The following is a 17,934-nucleotide window of genomic DNA, read 5'->3' as shown; positions in this document are numbered from 1 at the left end:
TTTCTTTCTTCCTTTCTTTCTTCCTTTCTTTCTTCCTTTCTTTCTTCCTTTCTTTCTTCCTTTCTTTCTTTCTTTCTTTCTTTCTTTCTTTCTTTCTTTCTTTCTTTCTTTCTTTCTTTCTTTCTTCTTTCTTTCTTTCTTTCTTTCTTTCTTTCTTTCTTTCTTTCTTTCTTTCTTTCTTTCTTTCTTTCTTTCTTTCTTTCTTTCAGGCTTGGTAATATTCTGAAGTGCTCAGGTTCAAAAGCAAATGGGAGGCATCAGGCCAGTTGACTCTGGGGGTGTTTCGCCCCTTCAGTCTCCTGTGATTTTCTGGTACCCGGGTCCTATCTCCTATGTGATCGCAAGGTCAGGAAGGAGGATGGGTCTTGTAGGAGAGCCGTGTGTTTGTGTGTGTGTGTGTGTGTGTGTGTGAGAGAGAGAGAGAGAGAGAGACCACATGGGGCCAGCTACTGGCCTGTCTGGCTCTGCCTTGGCCTCTCCCGCTCTAGAAAGTGGTTGGAGAAGCTGTTTGCTCCCCGTTTCCAGGAAGAGAAAACTAAAATGCACAGAAACTGAGTGTCTGAGGACTGGGGAGCTGGAACAAGGGCCCGGAGGGTCTTCCGCCGGCCCGGACTCTACCGCAGGCTGCCCTGCTGGGTTGGGACAGGACAGTCATGGCCAGGTGGTGGCCTGAGGGTCACAAAGCCCACGCTCAGATCCTGCTGTTCCGGAGGCGTGCCTGGTTGTTTATTCCAGACTCTCGGCCAGGGTTGGAAGGTTCGCCAGTGTTTGCCCAGCGTGCCATCCAGCTTGTGGGTGAAGAGGCTGTTAAACCCCCCTCCAGCAGCTGCTGCAGGATCTCAGACAAGCTCAAGTGCAGCACAGGAGGCTGGTGGAGTTGGAGCCAGTGGAGGTTAATTGGATGAGAGAAGGGAGCTTCTCTCCTGGCTGAGGAACCAGATTTTGTCCCTAAGCAGACTCTGGGTTATGGGAGGAGGCCTCTGCGTGCACTGCCAGGACAGTCCTTCTGCCTGTAGCCGGAGAGGCATCTGGAACTTCAGAGCCATCTGCCGTCTTCCTAAAGCAAAGGCCTGGTCCTCAGCTCCCACATCGCTTCCGTGTGTGTGCGGATGTGCAAACCCCAAGGCTCCACAGTTGAATACAGAGATGAAGTTGTATCTCGGGGCCGCTTGCAAAAGCCTCCCTCGGGAAGCAGGGCATGGTAGGAGCTGAGGGTGCACGAAGGAAGGGCAGGGGCCAAGGGTGGGCGTGGGCACCAGGGTGTGGGAGCCCTGGCCCATGCAGACTTCAGAGGCACTGGGTCCCCTGGGCTGCACCCTAGGTGGAGCAGAGGGCCATCCTGTGTGTTGTTCGCCCCAAGAACTGGTCGCCAGACTATTGAGGTACAGGAAGGGTCTCCCACGTGTCACACTGAGCTCCACCTCCCCATTGCCTCTCCTCCCTGCTCCTGGTTCTGTGGTTGAAGCCCCTCCGGAGCTGCTGGCTCCCTGCCAGGGACCCTGGGGAGTCAAGAGGCAGCCCCAGCCTAGTGCTGCCCACCTGGCCCTGGCTTGAGCAGAAGAAAGGAAGAGGGTCTGAGGCAGGGCAGCCGGGGAAGCGAGGAGCAGTAAGGTCTTCAAGAACATGTGGCTCACGTGTCGGGCATGAGGACTCCCATCTTTTGGTTTTTCAGAATCAAAGGGTGGGCAAGTTAAGGCCCATCCATGGTCCCTCTGGGAAAGCCTGTCTCTGCCATCTCCTCTGAAGGTGCCCTGTTCCTGTCCTCTCCCCTGTTTGTGATTATCGTGTATCATTATTGAGTTGTGTAATTCTCCGCCCCCCGTGAGCTCAGCACCAGGGTCTGTTCCGTCCCCACGATACCTGTCATGTAGTCTCACGCCTCAAACACGAAGTGAGTGAGGAGTGAATGCACGAGTGAGTGGACAAAGAACAGTGGTCTGGACCGTGGCTTGTGGAAAGGGCTTGCATGCTGCCCTGGGGGTCCTTGGCTTGATGGCTCATGCTGTGCAGCTGGGGGGCAGAGAGCCCCATCTGGAGCTGAGTGAGGCCAGACTGGGGCGGGGGGCACCGTCAGCTGGGGCTGCTGCAGCAAGTCTACCGGCAGAGCACAGAAACAACGCACATCTGGCTCTCACATCTGCAGCCTGGAAGCCCAAGGTCAAGGTGCTGGCAGGGGTGGCGTCTGGCAAGGACCCACTTCCTGGTGCACAGACAGCCGTCCTCACTCACACTGGCTCTTCACATGGTGCAAGGAGCACAGGAGCCATTTGGGTCCCTTTGATGAAGGCACTAATCCCAGTCAGGGGGCCTCACCGTCCTGACCTAAGCACCTCCCAAAGCCCCCGCTTCCTAACACCATCATGGTGGGGCTTAAGTTTCAACATATGAATTTGGGGGGGGGTGGAGGAGACACTGCCCAAGGGGGTGGGAATGAGATGTGACACCCCACCATGGGGCAGACTGGAGAGAGTTGAGAGACTGAGTCAGTGGGTGGGTGGCCCCGGACTGGGGAGGGGAGGGCAGGAACCCATGCTGGGACGGCAGACGGCAGCTTCTCTGCTCCTTCTACGGGCTCATCCTCCCGCATCTCCCCCACCTGGCATGGCGACACTCTCAGACGGTGGCTGCCCGCGGCTTTGTGTTGATTACAGTTTGAAACGCGGCACCGGGGTCCCCTGCTGCTGCGCGCCGCAGAAATCCCGTCTCACTCTAATGAGGTTTCAGCGAGAAGGCTGGAAAGAAGAAAGCCTTTTAATTAGATTGGTAGGGATCGAAGTCCCAAACCACAGAAGGCTTTCTCCGAGAAATGAAGATACCAATGCAATTAAAAGGAAGCAAGCCACCTCAGTGGACCATGTTGGCTAATTTTAAGTCCATTAAAAACAACCACTCCCTAATAAATCGAGGCAACAGATGCATGTCCTAAAAGAGATTCTCAGTGCTTTCCAGTAATATTGGAGCCTGAACTGGTTCTAGAGAACTCTGCAATTCAAATGGAGGATTCTGCCGGGGTCATTTGCTCAGCAGAGAATGGAGAAAAGTTAGCTCTACAGCTTTTTCCATCGGAAACCTTGACATGTTTTATTTTGCAAAATGGGGTGGGTTTTTTCTGTAATTAAATTGGCAGCTTCCTCTAGACACAATCCCTGACCTGGGATGCCCCGGGCTTCACCCCCTGTCTCCCCTCAGGCAGCCTAGCCTCTCTGCAGGATTCACACTCTCCTCAGGACCCCCCAAATCTCACCTCTCTAAGCTGCCCAGGGTGTCAGTGACTGGGGCAGGGGCACCGATGCCTCAAAGTCTCTGCCTCAAAGTCTCTGCCAGCTCCTTCCACATTCAGCACATTTTTATTTCCATGAGAAGCCGCATCCATTTCTCATTTGTGTCTGTCTGCTGACCGCGCGCCCGCAGATGCCACGCTCTTTCAGCCGCGGCTTGTGGCTCTGCAATCTGTGAATGCCACCAGCGAACCGTGCCAGGCAGTGCCTGATGGAGAAGTTCCTGGTCTCAGCCCCCCCAGGCGTGTCGGCATGGGATCACTAATCAGTACTTTCCCCCCGGGGAGGGTGGAGATGGTTAATTTGCAAAGCCCTTTAGGTAGGGATTCAGCTCTAAGTACTGCAGGACTGTGTTCTCCGTCTCACTGTGAGTGGAAACTGCTTGTCTGTCTTTGCCTGTGCTGGCGTTTGCCTGGCCATGGACTTGGCCCGCCACGATGCAAAGCTGGTGGCCTCTCAGTTGGAAAGGCCGGTTGATGGCGAGTATCTTTGTTAGGTGCCCTGTGCTGGCACAAAGCCATAGTGGGCATACTGACTGGCAACGTGGGAAAAGGGGCTCTTGACTGAGCTCCACGTCTGAATGGCCCCTTCAAAAAGTCACCTCTCCTTTCTGGCCCTTAGTTTGCTCGCTTGGACAGGATTTACCTTGCAGGGGTGTGTCAAGGGCCTTGTATGCTGCCTGGTAGGTAAAAGGTGAGAGGAAAGGAGGCAGGTCCACGGGGACCAGGAGGAATGTGGGCCACACAGCCCTTGGTGAGAGCACATGGAGCGTCAGTGGCCGCAGCTCACTGTCTCCGTCCCGGGGAGGGCGGCATAAAATATTTATATTTCTTTTAAACTCTATACATTCTTATCATACACTTTAAAAAATTGGACTCTGTGTCCAATTTAATGTTTTTGACGTACATATGATGGTGGGGTTGCAGCGTTTTAATTTTCTATTTCATACTGCCCAGTCTTTTTCATAAGCGCTCTATCATACAGGTGTATGACCTCAGCACGCAGAGGAAAGCTTAGCTCTGGGCGCTGTGTGGCTCACGTGTGCTTGGAAAGGCTTAGTGCATTCTAATCCCTACACTTCGCCCCAGTCTCAGACCGTATACGCCCTAGTTACGGTTCCTTTCTTTTTCCTTTAAAGGACGAGAAGAACCAAGTTCTAACCACCAACATTTGGCTGCAAATGGTAAGTCGAGACCACGGCCGTCCCCGCCCACAGATGTCCCACGCTTGCGTCTGGGATGCTTGTGTGTGGGATGCTTGTGTGTGGGATGCTTGTGCGCGTATAGAGCACCCGTGAGAAAATCCTGGCCAGTCGCCCCTGAGTGCGCCCGCGCCCGCAGTGAAGCACAGCCGCCTTGACCGTAGGGCGCTGCATTCTGCAGGGCTCGAGGCGCCCCCGCGTTTCACGGCAGGGTCACGCGGGAAAACTTCAAAAGCACTTCATGCAAGACAAATAATAAGATTCAGGGCCGCGTTTAGATGTCCACACCTGCGCCGTAACTGGTCCCTAGGACCCAGGAGCACCTGCCTCGCTCCACATACGCACCCCCCAACAGGTGGGTGGACTTGAACCCAGAGCGTTGCCTAAGCCAGGGGTCTTCTCACTTCCTGCCCCTACAACTCCTGTGAGAACTTTGAACTGCTTCTTTCCTCCACTCACGAATTTTCTGTTCGACGTCTAAAATTCTAACCTAACATTAATTAATTGCAAATAATCCCTCTGCCATCACATTGTAAATACTGACATTTAAAAATAAGACTCTTAGTCCCTATTTTGAATGAGATCTATTTAAGTAGCTTATAACTTGACATCCATATCAGCCATTAAAAAAACACAAACAAGCCCTTCTTAAATGGTCAGATAGTTTGTATTTTCTCTTTTTGTCTTCGTGCTGTTTTATTCCACTTTGCATACCAAATTTTATCCTAATGTGATATTATTTTATGTTTGAAAGTCTCTTATTAATCAGTCTGTCTTGGTTCTCTCAAATGTAAATATTTGCATTAAAATGACACTTAAAAAATAAGTGTGAAAATTGTTTCTTCAGGATCATGATATTTTGGTAAAAAATTCATCAAGGTGACACTAATTACAAATTTTAATAAGTAATTATTAAACAAAGAATTGGAGATTCATTGCTTTGCCAAAGATCAAACTTTGTTTTAAACTCATTTACATATTTATAAGTGACTACTTTTTATTACTAGAAATGAGTGAGACATTGGTACAGATTGCATCTATTCTATCAATTTTAAAAATAGATGCAGTGATCTGTTCATAATGAAAGACACTTTGTCACAGAAATGTTATTTAATTCCTTGAACTTTTTCTAGATTACATGCCAAATATTACATAGTTTTCTACAAGGTGTACCAGCTGATGACTTAATGAGTTTTGCCTTTAATTGTGTTGAAAGTGAAGAATTAAAACACAGCTGATGTTTGAAAGTGTTTGTCACCAACTTTTAACATCATTCACATAGTACTTTGAATTGAGCCTTTGTTTGGTCTTGGGGTAAACGTTCCGGGTAAGAGTTGAGATAAGGGACATGGGAGAGGAAAACGCTGGTTCAGGCAAAGGGGTTCCCAAGGGTCCTCTCAGGCAGGTGCATTTTAGCAGGAATACGAGTGGAAGTGGATGTGCGGAAAATGAATTCACTTCCGTCATCTGCTGTGTGTCCCAAGGGCACACTTAGCTACATGAGAGAGCCCTTGCACAACCTACCTGTAATGAGTAAAGCGGAAATCTCTGAGAATTTTCCCCCGAAGGACTGAACGTGCGTTCTTCAGTGAGCGGACCCCACCCTCACACCTGCGCCCGCCTGCTCTAGCTTCCCTCCTGGTGCCCTGGGGTCAGAGTCTGTGCTCCCTGGATGAGGTCCCACCTCCCAGCCCCTGCTGAGAGCCTTTGTCTCTAGCGTCTCTTGCATCATAATCGGGTGTGTGGGTCTTTCTCCTTAGCATGGAGATACACAGCAGTGTGGCCCCCCAAACTCTCCCCAGTGGCACCTTTATAGATTCCTCCAAGCAGTGCCGCTCTATGCTCTCATCCTCTCCCCTTCCAAACTCAGTAAACCCACCCTCCTCTGGTTCTGGGTGAGCCAACCACGAACCCCCAGGATACTAAGTGCTATTAGTAATTTTTTGTCACACTTTTTAAATGAGAATCTTCAGACATACTGAAAAGTTGAACTTAGAGTGAGCACCCATACACCTCCCACCTGAGCTCTATGATTATCAGCATTTCACTATACCGACTTTATCCCATGTCTGGCCAGCTACCCATCTTTCTATTGATCTAGCTTATTTTTAAATGCCGTTCCAAGAAGAGTGGACATTGGTGTACTTTCACCCATGGATTTCATGCAGATCTTGGAGTTTATATATGTTTTCTTTCTTTCAAGGGTAAATCTGCAGACAATGCAATGCACAAATCCTCAGGGTCCCAGTCAGTGAATTGCCGGGAATGCATTCAGCTCAGCAGAGCCACCTCTCTCAGGAAGCAGAACTGCACCATCACGCCAGGTGCTAGGTACCTAGTGCCCCCTGTCTGCCAATTCCTGCCCTACTTTAACCCGGTCTGGGCTAGAACTCCATTGTTCTGGGTTTTCCAGTGATTAATTTTTCCCTTTTATCTTACTCGACCTCTCAGGAGTGTTTGGTGGAGCTGACTGTTCCTTGTTCCTTGAAATCCTCTTCACTTCGTGTCTAGACACCTCTCTGTTAGGCTTTGCTCCTAACTCACTGGTAACTCCCAAGTCCTTCTGCTGTCTCCTCCTCTGCTTCCAGCCATTCATCACTCCAGGAGTTGGAGGACCCAGCTTCTGGCTGGGAGCCACGTCTGTGCGCTGATGCCCCAGCTGCCTCCCTGCTGTGTGTGAGGCCGTTAAACACAGCGTGCTCCAAACTGCACGCCTGGCCCTCCTACAGCCTCCTCTGTCCGGATGAAAGGTGACTCCATGTACCTGTCTGCTCAGACCAAAAGCTCAGCGTCACCCATGACTCCTCTCTTTCTCTCTCACATCAGATCTGGCATTAAGTTCTAGCAGCTCGACCTTCAAAATAGATCCAGGGTCTAAGCACTGACCATCAATTCATTGCTTCCACCCTGGTCTAAGCCAGCATTATCTTGTACCTCCTCCATTACAGAGCTTCTGAGCCAGGCTGCTGGGTCGGCCCCCACCTCCCCTGGTGACGTCTCTTCTCGACGCAGCAGTCAGTGTGATCCTAGTAAGAGAAGATCAAGCTCCAGCCTCAAGTGATCCCTCCAGGGGCTCCTATGTCACTCAGTGGCAGCAGAGATGAAGTCCTTGAAGTGACTTTTTGCTCCCTGCCTGCCCAGCGCCAGTTCCTCTCCAGCACTTTCCTCCTTGATGTCCTGAGCACATCGCCCAGGCAGGTGCCCACCTCAGGGCCCTTGTACTTTCTCGCCCTGTCCGGAAGGCTCCTTCCCCAAGAATCGCTTGCTTTTTCTCCCTCACTTTTTACCAGCTTCTTCCTAGAGATCACTTCTTATTGAGGCCTTCCCTGAGTTCCTATGCACTGTCCCAAATCCTCCCCACTCACCGCCAGCTCGCTCTATTCTTCTTACCTTGTACCTTGGTCAGCTTGGGCTGCTATAACAAAATGCTCTTACGTGAGTGGCTTCTCAACAACAGACATTTATTTCCACAGTTCTGGGTGCTGGAGGTCCAAGGCTGTGGTTGCCAGCATGGTCAGATAGGCACCATTGCGCGGTGCCCTCATGGTGGGAATAGTGAGCAAGCTCTGTGGCCTCTTCTTAAAAGGGCACTAATACCCTTCCTGGGGCCCCACCCTCATGTGCTAATCACTCCCAAGGGCCCCACCTCCAATCACATCACATTGGGAGTAGGGTTTCAACACAGGGATTTCAGGGGTAGACAGACATGTGGCCCATAACCCCCTGCTTCATTTTGTCTCCAAAGCACTCATCACCATGTGACAACCTTTTTATTGTGTATTTGCCAGTGGGCTCCAAGTGTCCCTCCCCCAACTAGAATGAGTGCTTCAGGAGGGCCAGGGCCCTCTCTGGATTTGTTTGCTACTCGGCCCAACTCCTGGCCCACTGCAGACCCTGATCACCTTTTCTGCAACGAATGAATGAAACAGAAAACTCAAGGTGAACCTAGGAGGGGCTAAGATATTATGATACAAAATAAAGGCAGCTCCCAAATAATATTTGAACACTGTAGTGTAAGATAAAGCTCTAGGAATTCTGGGGGGGGGGGGGGGGCAATGCAAATGCTGCCTTGTTTACATGAAACTGGACACTTCCTATTCCCTCTAAAATACAGAGCTGAGGCTGATGTTGAGAGACAAGCAACACGCTCATGACATATAAGGTCATGGGCAAGTCTGTACCCTGGTGTCTATATTTCTTAGCCCTCAGTAAGTGACTGGTCTTCCGCAACATAAAGACTTGGCATTTTTTTTTTTGTTTGTTTGTTTTTAAGGATGTTGATTTCCAGGAGAAAAAATGTAACAACATTATCACATACTGTTTTCAGTTCAGTTGCTCCATAAATAAATATCCCTGTTTTGGAATATTCACCAGAGACCTCTAAATCTCCTCCAAGTGCAGCTTAACTAATTAAGTCCTGTGCTTGCAGAGGCATCCTCCGCTTCATTTGTTTTAAAACTCACCTCTTTACTCGCCTGTATTTATTCAACTCATCTCTTCGAGCACCTGCTTGGAAGGCGTTGACATAGACTCTGTGAGGGGGACCCAAGAATAGATAAAGCCCAGTTTCTTCTTCCGAGCCATTTGCAGTCGGGCTGTGTGATTTATGATCTCAACAAAGGTTAAAGTGTCTAGACCAAGTAGCTCCCTGGAGGTGCCACGGGAGGCAGTATGGACAGTGGAATTGACAGCGAGGACATTTCCAGGTGTGTCCTCGCTCACTAATACCCGTTCCCAGGTGCCCCCCATATGGACCCCATGCCAGGTGTCTTTAGAGCATGTGTGACACATCTACCTGGAAAGTTGCCCCTGTGCCTCTTCTGGCAGCTGTGACACTGACTCCCGGCTCCATCTGAAGGAATCACAAGTACCTGGGGCTGAGAAGAGATCTTAGTCATCATCTAATCAAAACCTCTGTCCCAGTCAGTGTTTCCATCTGGGAAGCTGTGTGCTGTCCACTGTGGCCACAGCCTGGACATGGGGACTCAGACGTCACCATGGAAGCCTTGGAAGCTGCCCCTGGGCCATTTATAAGACAACTACCACCTTGTTTCCTGCTCTTTGCGTTCTTCATCTGGGGACCAGCCACCTGAGCCAGGCTGGCTAACGGGCAGGCACGAGAGCAACTCCATATTGAAGGCTAACGGGCCAGGGTTCCGGGGGGGGGGGGGGGGCGGCCATGTGGACAGGACAGGGACAGGGAGCCCAGGAACTTGGTTCTCTGGAGCTTCATATGGCTGCACTCCTGTTCTGAACATCGAAACCCACGTAGTCTACCCCAGGGTAGCTCAGGTCAATATTCTGCAAATGCTAGATTTTTCTGTGCATTCAAATTAGGAGAAGCAGAAAGGTAAAACTTTTTTAAATGAAATACCATAAATTCTCAGTTTATTGATTTTGTGCTTCATCCTTTCCCTTGCCCTTGATTCTGTCCGCCTTTCCAGTTACTTGGCCTGAAGGAAGAGAAAGCGGCTCATCTCTCTGTTTACCTCTTTACAGTTCTAGCAAGAAGCAGTTGGTGGATTTTTCTCTGTGGATTAGTTTTATTATTTTGGAAGGCTGTCAGACATAATCTGATTTAATCTATGAGAAGAAACGGCAGGGGTCATTTCAGTTTCTGCAGAGATCTTTCAGCCACCCAGAGAGTTACATGTGCTCTTTCAAAAAGAAAACATTCTGTCTTCTCTTGGTTTGGAATTTTGACCATCCTTCTGGCCCTAGGTGTTCAATCCCTCTTACATTCTCTACTTTTTACCTCTTAATTCTAATGATGGACCTACTAGCATTCACATGGTAATGTGAGACTATAGACTGTATTGCTTTCTAAAGTTCTACTTCTTGGATTTCTGAACTATCTATCAGTTCACACTTTGTGCACGCAGAGAAGTGAGCCAGGGGCTTGCCTGGGGCTGGGCTAGCCACCCGTAGTCTTGGGTGACATTTCCATCATTCTGTCACATAAAGAGAAACAAAGCTTCGGGGTTGGGGAGGAGCAGGAGGCCCACTTTCTCTCTCTGGCATCAAAATAGTTGACTGGAAGGCATATCAAGATATACTTATGTACTTAGCTTTTCGACAGCAAACACTGCATCTTCCACACCAACAACCGATTCTCTGATTTTCTGGACACCCGCTGAGTGTCTGTCCATTCGATTCTACTTTGACACCATCTGCCAGGAGAGCATCCGATCTCACCAGTTAAGGGCTCAGCCCCTCAAGACTGCCCCCCACTTCAGACGCCAGCTGCCAGTAGGAGTGCCCGGCTGCCCACCCTTCCGTCCAGCTGAGCTCAAGTTCAGAGTTCCCCACCGCCCCCCTCTCAGGGTCTATGTGCCCCCATATTTTCTCATCAACAGAAATGGTAATGAGGCTGACATCCTGGATCGTGGTGATCAAGGTCCGCGCATGATGCTGAGCAAGCAAAATGGCCAGATTGAGGCTCACAGGCACGAGCCCCTGAGCAGGGACATGAGGTGGGGGACAGGATGTGTGGAAGTGCTGGGAGGCGTCCTGGTCCCGCAGCTCAGATGCGGCACCATCAGAAGAGGCTTAGTTTGACCAACCTCCTGTTCCCGCTTCCCCACCTTCGCATTCTTCCAGCAGGCAGGGGTGCCCCCTCCACACCTCCCTTCCTGGGCCATCCTGGGAGCCCCAGGGCCCAGACCAACACCAGGGTGATAGGGACAGGGACAGGCTCTGGGATAATCAGATAGCAACACAGAGATGCTCCTGGGGTGAGACATGAGATCAGGGAAATACCATAAATTCTCTGTAGGGGTTGCCGAGTCCAATGTCAGGCCCGTGACTCTGGCTGAGCGATGCTGGTTGCACCTGCGCAGTCTGTACAGCGCTATTGGCCCAGGCGGGGCTGGTGTGTGCGGTCCTGGGACAGAGGAGCCCAGGCGTTGGCCTTCCTCTGGCAAAGGTCACTCAGAAACCAATTTCGGGCCCAGCCCCCAGGAGATGCACTCCGTGTCCGTGTGTTTATGAATATTCCCCGATCCTTCCCTGCGCCCTTGTGTCTTGATTCAGCATTTTCCCGCCAAGGCCAAGTGTGTGCCTTTGGGGGGCCGTGGCCTCAGAAGCGCTGTTACTGCCTGAAAATAAGAAGTCAAGCCCCCAAACCAGCCCTTTAGACGTTTCTGAGCCCTTCCCCCTTCACAGAGCTGTTTCGTGGAAATAAATATTCCTCGTTTCTCCAGCCTGGTTCTTATTTCAACTGAAATAAGTGAATTTACTTTTACAAAACATCCACATGGAAAACTTTGAAAGCAAAACATGTATTCATTTGGTTAGAACACAGCCATGTGTCAGGGAGGGGGCACTTCGGGGCGTGCGAGGGACTGGAATTAACCTGAATGCTTCCCTCTCAATGTGGTCACAGTGACAGCCAAGACCTGAAACACGATTTTTATGCCATTTGTGGTCATTTTGGAAAGGATTATTTAATTCCCGGTGCCTTTATATTTTATTGCTAGCAACTCAATTATGTAAATAAATGTCGGGATCTCTTTTTGGCTCTGAGCTTACATAATAGCCTCCTAGAAGTGATCCTGGCAAGCGAGGAAGCCAAGTGCCCTCAACGTCCTTGTCTGTGTGTGTCAGTCCTGGACAGATCACTATTTACAGTGGAACCTGTCGGAATACCCGGGCGTGAAGACGGTGCGTTTCCCAGACGGCCAGATTTGGAAGCCAGACATCCTCCTTTATAACAGGTAAGCACGCAGGGCGGAAGGGGAAGTGACTGTGTTCCTGCCCACGGTGAATGATCAAGTGCGTTTGAGTATTTTGTCGATATGCCTGATACGCCGTCTGTCGTTTGGGACCCTTGGTCCCCCCGCCCCCCAGCCAGGCTTCGGAAGTGGCCTTTGAGAAGCAGTTCTGTCCCCTCTCCAGTGTCCTCTTCATTGGCATGTAGGCTCACGTCCCCCAGTGCACTGTCTAGGATGGCCACGTCCGTGGGGCTGTGCATTATAGATGCGCAGGTATTTTTGTGCATATTGATGCTGAGGCGTTTTCCCCAACGGTGTTACTTTGCCCCGAATGACAGCTGTTACAGTCACAGCAGGAGAAGTGACTGGCCCATGGGAGGCACGACTGGAGTCTGCTGTCTGGACTCAGCCCTCACGGCGACCTGGGAGAGGGCTGAGCGAGGGGCACGGGCTGTCTCCTCTCGCTGCCCTTGGAAGCTTGTCCCTCTGCTGACAGAAGAAAGACAGGTAGCAGTCCTGTTTAATAGTCCTTCTCCTGAGGTCAAGATACCGCAAATGCAGGTATCCAGGCGGGGTCAGTTTCCAGAAGCATTAAAATCCTTTGCTACATTGCATAGGGAATTCAGAGCATCTCGTTGCAAGGTCTATAATGTGATAAACAGCTAAATAGAGGATACAGTAGTTCCTAGTGATGGTAGTGATGACTGCAGCCTCCGGTTCTGCCTGCACGGTGACCCCCGGGACCTGCGACCTGTTTGTCCCACACCGACAGCTCCCAGAGGCTGGCTGGTTCCATTTCCTGTGTCGACTTTCGTTCTTTCTGCCTTTCCTGCTGGCGAGCACGCTTCTCTGGAATCAGTGGGCCTCTCCCTAGGAGGCCGTCCCCTTCTGACCTGCTGTTGCTCTCTGGCTTTTTAAATTAGTTGAGACGAGTCACAGGCAGTGACCCCCTAGTGACCACGTGAGGCACATGGACCCCAGTGACCACTGCCTGGGTGACTTAAACAACAGAGACTTATTTTCTCACAGAAATCAGTTTTCTCGCGGAGGCTGGAAGTCCAAGATCAAGGTGGAGGCAGGCGTGGCTTCTCCTGAGGTCTGTCACCTTGAGCCTTTTCCAAGTGGAGTGGGAGTCTCCCAGCGCAGTGGCTGGTGTGCCCCGAGGCGACCCAGGGGGTGGCCAGGCCGCTGAGACACTCAGGTTAGGGCCCCTCAGCCTGTTCAGCACGTGCTGGTGGCCAGAGTAGGCAGGGAACCAGCCCCGATCAAGGGAAGAAAAGTCACCCCCAATTCCCCAGGGTGCCCAGGGAGGGAGGGAAGTGAACGCATGTTCTGCGGAGACTAGCCATCCCGTTCTAAGAAAGGAAAACTGTGAAACAGGAAATGAGATGAAAGATTTGGGGGGGGGGGCAGGGGAGGGATAAAGACCAAAACAGACATTTACAGCAGGTTCCTGGATAATGTTCCATTTACGTAGTTTCGTTCCAACACGGACGGAACGCTCTAGGAACTTTTAACTCTTGTTTCTATCAACCCGCCTAGGGCAAAACTGGTTTCATTAGACACTGTTCCACTTAAAGTCACAGAACCCATGGAGGACGTCAGGTGAGGACTTATTGTACAACGGAAGGAAGGTAGTGGCTGAAAGGTGCACTCGGCTAAGCGCGTCCGCTAAAGCCTGTAGGAGGGCCCTGACCGGGCAGCTCGTTGTTGGAGGGTCGTTCTGGGCACTAAAAGGTTGCAGGTTCTGTCCCTGATTGTGGGGGGGGGGGGGAGGCCACTGATTGATGTTTCTGTCTCTCTCTCTCTCTCTCTCTCCCCCAAATCAATTGGAAAAAAAAAAAAACACAAACATATCCTCAGGTGAGGATTTAAAAAAAAGGCCCTAAGAGGGGAAAAAGCAGAACCCTTACTCAGACTCAGCGATCTCCTGAGCACTGCCAGCCACTGGGGTCCCTTCGCATACAGGTGACACTGCCCTGCCCCCGGTGGGCCAGCCGGGCCCCTGCAGCCTCCTCTCCCACCTGCTTCCACCTGCTCTCCAGCCGCCAGCCAGATGTTAGCTTTCAGCTCCTCCGGGAGGGCGCCTGACTCCTTCCTACCGCACACATTTTCAGGGAACCTCCTCCCGGCATGGAAGGCTTATCCATGTCACATGCCTCGGACCTCAGCTTGCCCCCCTGTCCCCACCAGGCCCCAGCTGACTCTCTTTGTCACATGTTGTCACAGGCAAAGGTTCCAGTCCCCCATAGCACGTCAAGTCTGCCACCTCTCCCAGACCCCTAAAGGGAGCTCAATAAACATCTGTGCCCAGACGCGATGGAGGACGCAGGAGGCAGGGACAGGGAGGCATGAAGGGGCAGAGCCAGGGAAGGAAGACATGCACAGAAATCCTGGTGGCCACCTGGAAAATCGGAAACTGGGACTGAATCCAAAAACGGACACAGGAAGTAGCAAAGCCAGCTTGAATTTAATGAGATCCTGACCTTCAGATACTCCGTTCCTGGGGATTTGGAGAAATGTCGGGCTTAATTCCTTCCGCCAGGTGCCAGGCACTCGCCAGTGTGTTCTCCCTGTGGACTCACATGAAGTCTCGTTAATGTGTGTGTGTGTGGGGGGTTCCCTAAGGAGGGGACATGCTATCGCTCCGGGTCGGCCGTGGCCTTGAAAGGAGCCCTGGTTCGGCACAGGTGAAGCATCGCAACATGCCCATCACGTTCCTCGCTCCGTTCCAGTTGGACACTGGAGTCCCAGCGTGAGCCAATAATGATTTGTGAGGTGTATCAATAATGCATTCTCCATGCTTGGGTCCCTGCAAACCAGCCATCTCGGCATCGGGGCCGGGCCGGGCTGCGTTATTTCCCTGATGGATGGAGAGCAAGGTTGGCGTTGTGGGCCAGCTGGCCGGGGTGCTCGATGAGAGGATGAGCGCGGAGAAAGCGCGCCTGCCAGGCGCTGACTGCTTGCTTCATTCTGCTTTACTTTAAGCCTGAGGTTCAAGGACTTTTCTGAACGCCATGATGCTCCAAATGAGTGGCAGTTTGGATGGCCTGTCACGGCTCTCCCCTTTGGACAGAATGAAGGGCCTCGCTGGTATCGGTAGCCAGAAAGCCTGGACCAGGACATCTGGGCCGCCCCTGTGCTGTGCAACCGCGGGCAGCTGCCTCTGCCTCTCTGAGCTTCTCCATTCTTGAGCTGCTCAGTCAGAAAACCCCATCATGACATTTGTTGATCTTTGTTGATGAATGTATGGAAGATGCTTTTGTTGCCTCTGCATTTTTAGGACACTGGGGTGTAAATCATTCTTTTCTTTTTCTTTTCAATCCTCACCCAGGGATGCAAATACATTTATTGATTTGGTGGGGGGGATGGAGAGAGAGAGAGAGAGAAATTGATAGGTTGCCTCTCTTTACTTGCCCTGACTGGGGATCGAACCTGCAACCTTTCAGTGTATGAGACGATGCTCCAACCAGCAGAGCCAGAGCACAGCCATCCTTTCCTGCTGCCCATGCACAACTACGTTTGCACGTCTGCAGGCTTGTATCTGGCTCTGAGCATGCGGTCCTCTCTGTCACATGGTACCAAACCCCATAGCTGACAGCAGCATCTGGGGAGCGGGGGATGCATATAGGACATACCCAGGTGTGGTGTGGTCCTGCCTGTGAGGGCTCATCTGGTGCTAATCAATGAGTCACCAGTGAAATAGAATTTGTTTTCTTACCAGGTGTCTTAGGTTCCCCCAAAGGCACAAGGCCCTTAGGGAAAGGCCTGAATATCTTTGATTTGCAAATAAAGCAGATCAATGGAAATGACAGAGAACAATGACCGGTGCCCTGGGACATGCTCACAGGCACCTCCTAGGTTATCTGAGTTCACAGTGGACTCAGTCTGTTGTGGTCATTGCCCAAGTTTTCACCACCGTAAGTTCTAGAAAACCAAGGCTAATGTGGATGGTTCCAGTCCTTGGAGAGACATATGTGTTGTGTCTGGTGGGTTTATCCCTCTGTGACCAGACCAGCTCAGCGGCGCTGGGTGCCTGGCCGGTTCCATCATGAACTAACGGCTTATGTAACATCTGGGGCACATGTTCATTTTCTATTTGTGCAAGTGTTGTAGTTTTATTTCATTTTTTCTAATTTATGTTTTTGATCCTCCTGAGGCAGAAGCATGTCTCCTGGGTCTGTCCCGGGAACAGAGGGAGCCAGTATGCCTGACCACGTGGGGGGAGGGGGTCAGAGACGGGACAGGGTGCGGCCCAGTCTCAGAGGTCTTCACTTTTACTAGGAGTGAAGTGGGAGAGGCTCTTGTGCTCTTTGGAGAACTTTGTTTCCTTTTTTTTTTTTTTTTTTGCTCTGAATAATTACGAAAATACTTATTCACATTCTCCTTCTGACTTGCTATCGGCTGATAGCCGTCCCGTGGTGATGTGATGTTCAGAAAGGACTGTGCTTCTCTGCTTGTGCACGCCTCCTGGCTTGCGGCAGTGGGCATGTTCTGCTTCCAGTATTTCCTGTAGCATCTCCGTGAGGTCGAGGGAGGGAGGACAGGCGAACCTGTGTGTCATTCAGCCACTGGGAGCCCAGGCACCTGTCTGTCTGGGGCTGTCGGCACCAACGGGCACTGTCACCAGGGGGCCTTAGCATCTCTGGTTGGTCCCACTCTTTCTGCAAAGTGCCCCAGGGCTTCAAAGTCAGTATTAGCATCCACATTTATCAGGGCAGGAAGCTGGTGCTCAGAGACGTGGGCCACTTGCCCCAGGTCACACAGCAGAGTGTCTGGGTCTGGAGTGTCAGGGGCCTTGGGCTGGCCTGCCTCTGGTGTGCTTTTACACATCTTGGGTTGGGTTTTTATAAGCAAAACAAAGCAGAACAATTCCTCCCCCCCTCTCCCTGAGTTGGCTCGGCTCTCTGACCTGCTCTGGGCTCCCCTGCTTCAGCCCTTCGTCTTTCGTTTTGGAACGTGGGATCCTGTCTCTCTCCCTGATTTTCCTCCCATGGCTTCTTGGTGGTCTTTCCTGAGCATCTGACATCCAACTTGTCTTCGACCGAACCCCTTGTCAGCCAGCTTGGAATGACAACATGCAAGCCGCTGTGCAAAGCAAGTGAGCAGAATTTCAGGGTCAGGCGCTCCAATGGGTGGCGTTTTCTAGAAAGACTTTGCATGGGGATGTCCAAGCCAGCAGCCTCCCCGGGGACCCAGGGCCTGTCCACCGGGCAGCCCCCACTCTGCACTGGGAGGGCTGTAGGACCCATCGAGCCCAAGACCACAGCCTTTGGAAACGAGCTTATTGATCTTAGTGACATCAGACAGAGCCAACGTGACCGTAAGGGTCTGTGTAATAAATACATGAGACAGGAACTCGATGAGAAGCTCAGTCCTCATCATCGGCCGGCCGAGGCAGGGAGGGGCGTGCAGCCCAAGGGTGGGGGCCAAGGTCAGCCCTCCCCTCCCCCTCATCCTGCTTTGGGGGTCCCTGAGAATGACTACTGTGACAGAAGGCTTGTCTTTGGGTGGTGCACACACAAGACAATATACAGATGATGTGTTATAGAATTGTACCCCTGAAACCTATGTTATTTTTAAAATCCTCACCCAAGAACATGTTCATTAATTTGAGAGAGAGAGAGAGAGAGAGAGAGAGAGAGAGAGAGAGAGAGAGAGAGAACCATCGATGTGAGAAACATCAATTGGTTGCCTCCTGTACGTGCCTTGACTGGGGATCGAACCTACAACCCTTCGATGT

The 17,934-nt window shown here is 51.4% G+C and overlaps 1 protein-coding gene across 1 annotated transcript in view; it reads left to right on the top strand.

Moving 5' to 3' along the window:
• Positions 1 to 17,934, top strand: part of LOC149991991 (neuronal acetylcholine receptor subunit alpha-7) — a 57,601-nt gene that overhangs the window by 23,277 nt on the left and 16,390 nt on the right. Inside the window, exons 3-4 of the mRNA XM_090263592.1 lie at positions 4,417 to 4,461; positions 12,085 to 12,194. Of these exons, the coding sequence (XP_090119718.1) occupies positions 4,417 to 4,461; positions 12,085 to 12,194 (155 nt within the window). The remainder of the gene's footprint in view (positions 1 to 4,416; positions 4,462 to 12,084; positions 12,195 to 17,934) is intronic.

The sequence above is a fragment of the Furipterus horrens genome, unplaced genomic scaffold, assembly GCF_987537825.1.
Source record: "Furipterus horrens unplaced genomic scaffold, mFurHor1.1.pri manual_scaffold_16, whole genome shotgun sequence".
Lineage (NCBI taxonomy): Eukaryota > Metazoa > Chordata > Mammalia > Chiroptera > Furipteridae > Furipterus > Furipterus horrens.
This window is presented reverse-complemented; position numbering and strand designations above follow the sequence as displayed.